The following is a 12,075-nucleotide window of genomic DNA, read 5'->3' as shown; positions in this document are numbered from 1 at the left end:
GCATTCTTCCTGGTATTCTGGCCACACCCCCCCAAGGGATGTGTACTTGATATGAGAAGTACAAAAATATGTGGTTATTGGTTCTTTCTATATGAAAAAATCCTCATCTAAATATATTTTTTTAAATAAAGGAGACTTGCTTTCTCAAAAAGTAAATATTTATAAATGGCCATTATAAATAAACTTCCCTTTTATTTTATTTTTTTTCTGCGTTACGCGGGCCTCTCACTGTTGTGGCCTCTCCCCTTGCGGAGCACAGGCTCCGGACGCGCAGGCTCAGCGGCCATGGCTCACGGGCCCAGCCGCTCTGCGGCATGTGGGATCTTCCTGGACCGGGGAACGAACCCGTGTCCCCTGCATCAGCAGGCGGACTCTCAACCACTGCGCCACCAGGGAGGCCCTTCCCTTTTATTTTAAACACCCATTTTCAAGAACACTATGAAACAAATATTTAATTCTCTTTTCAAGGCAGGAAGTAAAAATAGAAATAAGTAAACTACCCTCCAGGATATCTCGACTGAACTCAGCTCACCCATAAAATCTACCATTCCAGTTGGTTATATTCATCAACATATAGGTCTGTATACTACAAGTTTATGTTAGGATGTGGGAATGCCACATGGTAGTGTGTTAGATGGGTAAAAACTGGACAAGGTGGCTTTCACCTCAGATATAATGTTATTATATTAACATTCATATATTAGTCAAAGGAAGGTAAGAACATGCTTACTCATAGCAGCTTTTCCAAAAAAATTGCTTATCGCATTCCCTTTCCCTGGTGCCTTGTTGCCTACCGAAGATGCCTAAAAGCACAGAAAGAGAAAACACACATGATTTTTTTTTCTAGTGTTTAGGCCGTTCTTCAAGTAGCAGTCAAAAAATCTCTTCAATAGCAGAGCACACTCTCATGATCATACAGTCTCTATATTATCAGGCCAAAACGTGTAGGCACTAGATATAAGAACAAATCCAGACCAGATAGTATTTGGTGTTAATTGCCAAAGCTTAGTTTCCCCCGGTTTTTATAAAATTATTACCCATGAATATGTCTAAACTTTTTTAGAGTACATTTAAAAACTACTTAGTTTGACAGAATTAAAACACATCAGAGGCAACATGGTACAAAATGGGGAAAAACCTCCAAAACTTTACATTTGTAATCATCCTAAGCAGAACTGAATGCTGGTTCCACCACGTAATAGCAATATGACATTCAAATTACTTAACAAGATGATAATATCTCCCTCACAGAAGCGATAAGAGGATTTAAGCAAAGACCAAACTATTGGCACTCAGTAGGAGTCCTATAATTGTCAGTGCTTTCCCTCTCCCTCTCCTCTCCTTTCCCAAAGTGGAAGCTTTAAAATGACAATAATGGTAATAATAATAATGTCAATAATTACGCTTTTCTAGATTATTTTTAATAGTATCTTATGAGACTTTTCTTAAGTCAACTCACTTAAGTTAGTTCAGATGACTGAACAATAAAAAACTAAGGAAAGGGATGAAAGAAAAAAACAAGAAAAATTCATTAAATAGAATGAGAATGTTAAATACACTGGCAAAGCCCAAAATATAGATGTTCCCAAATAACATACTGCTAATATACAATTCTTTGCATTATTTCAACTGGGTCTCACAATAATCTTGTGATGTGTACAGGGCAGGCATTACATTTTACAGGAGAATCTGAGGCTTGGTGAGAAGCATTATCGAAAGAAAAAGGACTACTTCAGGTGAGAATATCAAGAATTAAAGGATTTACACTAAAGCAGAAAAAACAGAACTAGATATCAGAACCTTAAATAATTAAACTACTACCACTGGAATTATTAAATGCTTTTCTAGTTACCCATTCTGAGCTATAAAAGCATATTTTTAAAGAAGACTTACATTCGTTACTTCTTTAGCCTCTGTTTTGGTTTCCTTGTTGGCATCTTGGGTTTTAGAAGCAGCTTTAGAAGCAAACATGCCCATGATTCCTTTGGGCTGCTGGGAACTCCGTTTGGGGATAGGTGGGCCATGACCATTGGTGGTCAACTCATTACTGGCTTGTGTCTCAGGTGATACTGGAAGATCTGACTGCTCAAACTTTTCAGAAGATGAGGATTCAGCAGGAGCTCTAGGGATGGCAGCTGCACACTGGATGGCACTAAACCTGAGGACAGAAATGTTACATTAAATTAATTGATGTCAACATCAAACCTTATTTTTAATCTCTTGCTTCTTCCCCACAATACTTTCTAACCCTAATACTATAAAATTAGAAAATTTTAGAACTAGAATGGATTTTAGAAATTAGTTTGTGCAACAAGTACTGGAGAGGAGTGAGTGAAGTCCTAGATTATACATCTCGTTAGTAATAAAACTAAGATTGGAAGGTGTCTTCTACCAAGCCATATGGGTATTCTTGCTTTTTTGAAAAAAGCATCCTAATTCAAAATAGTAAGAATACACCAAACAATAATAAAACATTAGTAATTTCACCATCTTTGGTAAACCAAATGGTTATCTCTTGTTTTTAAAGACCTTCAACATACAGGGCTAGCAATTCCATAAATACTGACTGAATCAAAATTAAAAGCTTTAAATATTAACAAATTTCCTGGCAACTCTCCTGGTCAGAATGGATCATGCTTTAAAACATGGAATAAGCTGGGAACAGAGCCACTGGCTTCTATAACCTGTGGTCCTTTAAAGTCACTTATTTAATAATTTATAATAATCCCAACTAAGAGCACCACACAAGTATGCCCATAGCCAAGTGAAGAAATTTGGAACAATTTGCATGATGTATTAAAGGGAACATTCATCTCTTCTTCTCTAATCATTGTAGATGTGCCTGTTTCACAAAAATCCATAATGTAATGTCCTACATTGTGAATGGGTAACTGATCCAGCCTTGTCAAACAGTTGTACTTAAAGCAAAGTTTTCCAACATTTCCTAACAAAGAACATTTTATTTCCCTCAGTCTTTTGCTTATTGAGGGTAGGTAAGAGCTCCTTGAAGGTAAGTATATTATTCACCTTTTGTATTTCAGGCACCCATTACAAGACCTGGCACAGAGAAATACAGGTTGAAAGAAAGATTATTTAAGTCACTGAAAGTGAGGCTTCTGGCTTCTCTCCTTTCTTTAGTGTATCATCTCAACTTGGGGTGGGAGAAGATGGAGGTTAAGAAACTATGTGGTGATAGCAATTATCTTACAGATCAACCAGGCACAACTCTGAGACTAACTGGCCTAAGATAAAAAATCCCTGATAATATCACTTAATTTCTGAAGTAACTTTAGGCTGAACAGCCCTGAGCTAGAGTCCACAGCTCCAAAAACCTTCCATTGATTTATTACAGTCCACATAGAAAACCCCACATTAACACAAATATTTTGTGCATCAGAGTTAAGAACAGACGGAAATCATTTCCTTTCACTCACCACTCTTCCTCTCTGGCCCTGCAGTGCTTCCATGTACAGGGAAAGAGAGCAATGTTTTATTTCATTGTCAACATCTAAAGTTGGCCCCGAGACAACTCTTTCTCCATTCGGTCTACATTCCACACCTTAGGGTCAGGACCAGGAATTGGCAATGAGGAAGAGACCAGGTCAGGCTGGGAACATGTCCGAACAGAGAAGAATCTGCTCAATCTAAAATTTCAACTTTCTTCCTGTCACAACACTTCTTAAAACACATGAAACAATGTGTCAGATCTCAGTTGGCCCATGATTCTCAGGACCAAATACAAACTTCTTTACTGGAGATAAATTCCTCTCATTTCTACCGAGGATACTTTAAGTATTTAAGTAAAGTTTCATTAAAGTGCTTCCTACTATCACATTTCTACTTGCCATGTTTATTTTAGCGGTCCCTATGCAAATTTCATTTTGGACTTCTGAGTCACTTTTATTCTTGTTTGCTTACTTACTAGATACAACAGAATTGATTTTTAGAGTTTGACATACCACTAGATTTTAATACAGATTATTTTTGAAACCTAATAATACAACTTACATAAACATATCTGGGTGTTAATGTTTTCTTATAATCCTTCCCTAAAAGATACCAGACATAAATTACTCTTTAGCTGTATATTCATTATTTATCTAATAAATATTTGTATGCCTATTATACTCAAGGTTTTGAACTGAAGAAAAAAAAAGAACCAATGTCTAGCATTAATTCACTCAACAATTATTTACTGAATGCTTACCATTTGCCAGGCACCATTTTGGGTATACAGTGGTTAACAAAATAGACATGATCCCTATGCTCATGGAACTTACAGAAATTGTTTTTGGCAATCCTATACCTATTTCTCCTCAAGGACCCAACGTTATCAGTTATCCCATCCCCCCCAGTATCTTCAACCATTTCTCCTTTTTATAGCTCTTTCCTAATAATACAAGTTCAAGGCATTCTCAACTTTAAAAATGTATATATATCCTCCCTGAGCCTCAGTTCCTCTGTAGCAGGTTACCTCTCTTTTTCCTTCATCTTACTGTCAAATTTCCTGGAAAGTTGTCCCTATCTGCTGTCTCACTTCTTTATATCCCGATCTACCCAGCTGACCAGAAGCTGGTTGCTCCACTGAAACTGCTCTTACCAAGGCCATCACTTTTCAGTTCCTGTTTTACTCAGCTTCTCAGCAAGGTTTGATATTGTCAACCAGTCCCTCCTTCTTGAAACTCTCTTCTTAGTTTTTAGAACTCCAGACACTCTCATGATTTTCCTCTTATCTCTGGCTGCTCCCTCTTAGGTCCCTCTTTTCTGCCCACCCCTTAAAAAACAGCTGTCACTTAAATAGTGCTTACTGTGTGCCAAGCACTGTTCTAAGTGTTTTACATATATTAACTCATTTAATCCTCTACAACCCTGAGGCTGATACTAATTTTATTAGTTTCATTTCACTGATGAGGAAACTCAAGCAGAGAGGTTAAATAATTTGCCCAAGGGGTTACACAGCTAGTAATTGTGGCTGGAGTTTAATAACCTTCTGCCCTTCTTTTAGTCTATGCATTCTCTCTGCATGACTGTATCTACTGCTGTAGCCCAATTAATTATCTATTTTCTCTGATTCCAAAATCCCTATTTTTACCCTCAGATTTCTCTCCTTAGCTCTAGACTCCCCTATGTATTGCAAAGGACACATCTACTTGGACTCCCCACAGGGTACTAAAACTCAACGTGTCCAAAGCCAATTCATCATTTTTCCCTTCTCCCAAAGCCTGCTCCTCCTCATATATTCCTCTTCTTAGTGATGGTACCATTATCCATTAAGCAATTCAAGCCAGAAACACGGCCATCATCCTTAACACCATGAACCCCACCCCCATTCCCACCACACACACTCTCCTGGTCCCTAACCACGACCACACCATCCAGGTTTTGATGGTATGACCCTTTAACCTCTGTACCTCTCTATTTCCAACACCACTACTATACTTCAGATAACTGTCATCTCCACCCTGAATCACTGCAACATTTCTCCTTCCTGATGACTTGCCTTCAGATTATTCCCTTCAGATCCATTTTCACCATCACAGTCAGAGTGATATTTTTATGATGCAATTCTGATCATTTCAATCATCTGCTTCAAAATCTTCAGTGGCTCACCTGTGCCCTTGGAATAAAGCCTAAGCTCTTTATCCTAGTAGTCAAGCATAGAGTCTGATTCCTTGCATCATTATTTTCTGCCTCTCACTCTAATTTCCAGCCATAGAAAACTACTGTGGTTCTGCACAAGCACCACGTGTTCTCTCAGCCTTGTCCTTACTCTCCCACTTTCCTCTGACTGGCTACTTCTACTAGGCCTTCAGGCCTCAACTTCAATGCCGTACCCTTCAAGAAGCCACCTCTGTCTTACCTCCTCACTCCACCCCAACCAAGAAGGGGGGATGAGTGTCCAACATCCTCCCACACTCTTATTCATATTGTAGCACTGTCACACTATACTGTAATTGCCTCCCATAGGATCATCAGTTCCATAAGCAGGTACTGGGCCATATTCACTCTATAGTATGTGGCATGTCACACGTACTCATCAGATCTTTGTTGAATTAATTCAAATTATCCTGCTTAGTACCTATCAAAGTAGTAGGTGTTCACTATATGTCTGGGGATCTGGCCTGAACCTTCGATACAAAGTAGGCATTTGACCAAAGCTCAAAAGAGTTTAAGTAACTTGTCCAAAGCTACTGGGCCATGAGCAACAAAGCCAAAAATCAAGCCCATGACCATCAATTTCCAAAACATATGTGCATTATAGTCCACCTCCTCCCTGTGCTGTGAAAGATACAAAAGATGAACAAGATCTGATCCTGGCTGTGGAAGATCAACTGATTTTGGATGGAAGGTAGAGGAATATTAAATTAGGAATCGTTTTTTGAAGGATAACATTTGAACTGGCTCTTGACAGATGGGTAGGATTTAGACAAGCAGAGACTGGGGTAAAAGATTAATGAGGGGGCCCAACAAACAACATTTCTGGTAGTAGTGACAGGATAAATACATGAGAAATAGATTTATGGGGAGTCTACTGAGGTTTTCAGTATGGGTTGTGGCTGCTATTTTTCACCTTATGATGTACTAATAAAACCAGGCATGTGTCTTACTGCAAGATAAATGGGGTTTTACTAGACTTGGCATTCACTCTTAAGAGGCAGCCACTGTGTAAACATCTTACAAAATCAATTCGTAAAGAAGCCCACAAGAAACATTAAGGAGCTCACTTGCTGCAGTTCTGCAAGTTGCTTTTAAGGATGTCATAGTCGGTATTGAACAGAGGCCCACTGTCCTTTAGCATGGCTTTCTGGATGCTGTACACATGTACACTGGCAGTCACAGCTAGCTTGGACTTCACTGCTACAAGTCAACAGGAAAAGCAGTCTGTTAATACACAAACTTCATAGCATGTGGGGAGTTTAACAAGAAACCCTTCTGCATTAAAACCATTTGTAATCTGTGGTGGTCCAAAAAGCTCTAAAAGGCCAAACAGTCTTATACACAGTATGATATCAACTCTTCTGTCTGTGACAAGGACATTACGAAAGGTAGGTGGTGGTGAGTCAGTTCTAAGTACAGTACTGTGAAGGTATCACTCATCCAGTGGACACTCAGTAAATATTAATGAATAACTGATGATACTATTATGTGAGGTTTTTTTCTCCCCAGTCAGGGAAGAATCTTATACTCTAGCATATAAACATAGCAACTGAGGAATAAGTAATTTCTGAGAAGTCTCACTTATATAATTCAATTTTAGTTTACAAAAAGAAACTTTATATAACAAAAATACTACTAACCAGATGAGTCTGCAGAGGAAATACAGAAAAGAACATCACAAGAACAAATTTTAGGTTCCATGAAGGAAGGGACCATGCCTAACTTGTCCAAGTCTCTAGTGCCTAGCACAGAGCTTGACACAGAGTAGATACTCACTATGTATCTACTGAATGAATAAATCTACCACTGTGGGAATTCAGAAAGAAAATATTGGACATTTCCACCATTTTGAATACCTCAAAGTTAATTTATAAGAAAACAACTCCACTGGTAGGCATCTTTATATACAAAGTACAACAGTGCAGGTTTTGTCTTGAAACATAATCCAAGATCATGTGGCTGACTATTACAAAATTCCTTTGAACTGGGTATTAAAAATAGAACAGTAGCATTAATAGTTTTGAAATGGGTAGACGAATTTAATTTAGAAGTTATACTAAGTTCTTCTGACTTCAGAAAAGCATTCTTTAATTTTCTTCCTAAAAAAACTGTTATGGAATACAACACAATATTTAGAGACCATTGTGTTTTGGCAGTTGATGAGGTGTTCCATATGGTATTCATAATAGTTTTTTACATGTCTGTCACAGTTTTGAAATCCCGTGATAAAAGCGCTTTATAAATGTCAGCAGCCATTGGCCTTAAAAATGGGAAATTAGTGTAGTATCATATTTTAACATGTTTCAGAAATTACTAATAAAAAGAATACATGGCTCTCCAGTAAAACAGCTAAACATATATGAGATGTTAATGACACTGATGCCATAAGAGAAGAAACTTGGGCTTCCCTGGTAGCGCAGTGGTTGAGAATCTGCCTGCCAATGCAGGGGACACGGGTTCGAGCCCTGCTCTGGGAAATCCCACATGCCGCAGAGCAACTAGGCCCGTGAGCCACAACTACTGAGCCTGCGCTTCTGGAGCTTGTGCTCCACAACAAGAGAGGCCGCGACAGTGAGAGGCCCACGCACCGCGATGAAGAGTGGCCCCCGCTCGCCGCAATTAGAGAAAGCCCACGCACAGAAACTAAGACCCAACACAGCCAAAAATAAATAAATAATTTTTTTTTTTTAAAAAGAGGAAAAACTTGCTAAATCGCTATAATACTTACCTTCCAATTTATCTTCTCTCACTACTGCAACCTTGTGGCACTGTAACAAAATAACACTTCATTGGTATTTAAAGTAGTACAACTTGCAATTTTAACGTTTCCTTGCCAAAAATTCATTTGCACTTGGATATGAAATCAGCAACATTAGGTACCCCTGAAAATGTATGTTACAGTTTAATAAAGTCAGACTCATTTTTAACTTGCTTACTTTGAAACTTCTCAATCAGGTTAAGGAAAGTGAGAGAGTGTAGATATCAGTACCAAAAAAAACCCCAAAACTCAAAAAAACACAGCAGCTCAAACTAGTGTGAGGAAAAGAGGACTTTTTACTAAGTAATGTAATGAGAATTACTGTATAATCATATGGAACCAGATAAAAATTGGATCTCTCACACCATACAAAAAAAATAAATTCTAAATGGATCAGAGATCTAAATGTAAAGAATGAAACATATATATATATAATATGCACAGGAAGAAAATATGGGTGAATTCTTCTATAAACTAATATAACCTGAGAATGAGGAAAAGTTTCTTGACTATAATTCAAAATCCAGAAGTAACTGAAATAATCCATAAAAGCTAAAAAATCATTTTTGGATGATGAAAAAAAAACTTTAAGCAATGTAAAAAGACAAATGGTAAAGTGGGGAAAATATCTGCAACTTACATCACAAAGGGTTAATATACAGCTCCTAAAATAGAGAAAATAAAGACTAACTATCCTTTTGAAAATCGGCAAGAGGTATGAAGAAACAGTTCACAGAAGAGAAATGCAGATGACCCTGAAACAGGACTACATGTGCTGTGTAGAAACAGATGCTCTCCTACATTGCTGGTAGGAATGAAAAATGGAGAGGTATTTGGCAATACCCAACAAAGCTTATATATATATCCTACTTCTAGGAATGTAACCCTAAAACACACTGGCAAAAATATACAAAACACATACAGTGAGCTATTCACTGCAGCACTATATGTGATAGCCAAAGATTGTAAATAACTCAAATAACTATTAATAAGGGACTGCTGAATAAACTAAGGTATATCTATCAATGTAGGATCATGTGGCTGTAATAAGGAATGAGAAACATTTCTATAACTGCAACAGAGTGATGCTCGGGATAACTTAGAAACCTTAAACTGTTTTCAGTCATCATATGGTTAGTAAAATTGTTGGGTCTGCTTTTCTAAATCTCATATATTTGGCTAAAGCAAATAAATATTTATTTTAATGTTAGGAACAACCAAAATTCACAACATAAGAAAAAAGAACAATATAAAATCAAGTAAGTTTTTAAAAAATGTAATTGTAAATTTGAACTGGGAATTTGGCGTGTCTTCATAATGCATTTTCTCTTAAAAAAAGCATTCTTGAAAATGTCATGTTCTGCAAAATTGTACAATAAAAATTACAGAGCTTATGAGAAAAAGAGCATTAGGAACTAATCACTCAAACCTATGTAATAGGAGCCCTAAAAACAATAATTGGTACCCTCAGGAGAAAATATCGCAGCCCAGACAGTTCAGTGTGACTAAACACTGCCTTAGGGGATATTAGAAATGCATAAAAACAACGCAGTGGAAATGCCAGTGCTAAAATAACGTAGACCAGAGTAGAGCTATGGTTCAGGGGGATCCTATTAAGGGGGACACAGGAGTTGAGTTCAGCATCCATAAACCCAGAGCCTGGCTGGGGGCAAGCCCCTTGAGCTTTTTATCAGTTAAAGAAAAAGGGAAAACATAGCTAGTTGATGAGAGAAAGGTCTTCTTTATAGAAACATTCCAGCCAATAAATCCAGAAGCAATGACAGAATTAGAACATCACTATTTTGTAACTCCTAGTGAATTAATGATCTAGGCAATGATAAAAATCAATCTCAGCTAAAATCATTAGATGAAAAGCTAATGGGGGACCTAATAAAGAATGGATCAAGCTAATAACCTCTAAAAGAATCAACCAAACATTTCCTTGAAATTTTCAAAAATTCTCTGGAAGACTCTCCAAGATGAGATTAGAAGGAGGCTTTTACTTTCTATGTATTATCAAGCATTTTTTACAATAATGATCGTTGGAAAAATAGAAATTATTCGTATGTTTAAAAACCCATACAAAGCCTATGTATCTTTTTTTCTTTCTAGAAACACTTAAATTGGGCTTCCCTCGTGGCTCAGTGGTTGAGAGTCCTCCTGCCGATGCAGAGGACACGGGTTTGTGCCCCGGTCCGGGAAGATCCCACATGCCGCAGAGCGGCTGGGCCCGTGAGCCATGGCCACTGAGCCTGTGCGTCCGGAGCCTGTGCTCCGCAACGGGAGAGGCCACAACAGTGAGAGGCCCAAGTACCGCAAAAAAAAAAAAAAAACGTAAAAAAGAAATGAGAAAGAATAAGAACAAAACCTGACATTATGCTTAATAATCTGCCTTTTCTTAGCCTGGCTCTCTTAAAAGAAAAAAGCATGGATAAGCATCCACACTTGGTCAGTAATTAATTCTACAGGGTTCCACAGGGCAGGGCTCTAAAATTCTCACAGGAACCCTACTCGTAATATATTTTATATTTTAGGATTCTAAGATTTCATTTGATAAAGTGTTCTGCTGCTTTAAAAAAAGGTGGGCAAAAAAAAAAAAAAAAGCTGGGCAGAATTTAAATGCTCTCTTAAACTTAGAAACAGAAGGCTTTATACAAGCAAACCACAGCACAGAAGTTTTTAATTGATCTTGGGTTACACATCTTTTTGAAAAATGGTCTCAAAAACATGCACTGAGGAACACAATTTGAATGTATTTTCAAGGGTTCACCCAAGAATTCCTTGAACCCTAAAGACCATGCAAGAATCTGAAATTAAGAACCTCTGTCATATGAGTTAAAATAAAAATCTACAACTTTATCTTAAAACATAAATTCTTAACCTTGGACCCTTGTTCAGAAGATCTGTGAACACTGAAAATTTCATGAATATGTCAACATATACATTTTTCTTTCAGATTCTCAAGGAATCAGTGACCAAAAAAAGAACAGAAACCACTGCTTTAAAGGTACACAGTGATTCCCAGGTAAAGAATTGACTATGACTAAATGGAAGGCTTTGACTAAACTCAAGAAAGAGACAGAGGGAGCTGATTAACCCTGGAAACAAAAGAAGACATTCAGATGCAAACTTTGGCAGAATCCATTCAAGGGCCATACAGGGAGAGGATTCTGGTCAGGTTTATTTCTGAGAGCAAATGAATCAGGTGTGCTTAACCTGGTTTCAGATATATAATGACATCTGATTCCATCTACACTTGCAAATATCTTAACATCTGGCTTGCCAAACAGCTTACCAACAAGAACAGAATATGCTAGTCAGAGAATATAAGGATCTGATACCCCTAGCAGTTTTGTTTCTCCTTGTAAATTACTAAATCACCATTCCAGTTTTGAATCTCACATGCTTGGGACTCTATTGATACAAGACAAATCCAGTCAGTATTTTGATAAATCTGGCTTCTGAATTTATGAATCTTAGGGAAAGTCAAAAGGGAAGAGGAAAACATGTATCAGTGGATCTCTGAGAAGGAGTCTTGATCCTTGGGCTAAATTCTCTAGGGCTGGTGGCTATGGGAGCAAAAGAACCTTCAGGTAAGAGGTTTGGGAAGTAAGAACAGAGGAGGTGTGCCTCATTTGGGGAGGAAGCAAAAGAGGAGG

General features: G+C 37.7%; 1 protein-coding gene across 1 annotated transcript in view; it reads right to left on the bottom strand.

Moving 5' to 3' along the window:
- The window catches only part of POLD3 (DNA polymerase delta 3, accessory subunit), a 43,049-nt gene that overhangs the window by 17,031 nt on the left and 13,943 nt on the right, over nt 1–12,075 (bottom strand). The window contains exons 4-7 of the mRNA XM_081238758.1: nt 8,387–8,426; nt 6,726–6,858; nt 1,894–2,158; nt 731–803 (exon numbers count right to left, since the gene is read on the bottom strand). Of these exons, the coding sequence (XP_081094884.1) occupies nt 731–803; nt 1,894–2,158; nt 6,726–6,858; nt 8,387–8,426 (511 nt within the window). The remainder of the gene's footprint in view (nt 1–730; nt 804–1,893; nt 2,159–6,725; nt 6,859–8,386; nt 8,427–12,075) is intronic.

Source organism: Mesoplodon bidens (assembly GCF_964165515.1).
Source record: "Mesoplodon bidens genome assembly, chromosome: 7".
In the NCBI taxonomy this organism is placed as follows: domain Eukaryota; kingdom Metazoa; phylum Chordata; class Mammalia; order Artiodactyla; family Ziphiidae; genus Mesoplodon; species Mesoplodon bidens.
The sequence above is the reverse complement of the archived record's forward strand: the minus strand, read 5'-3'. Positions and strand labels throughout refer to the sequence as shown.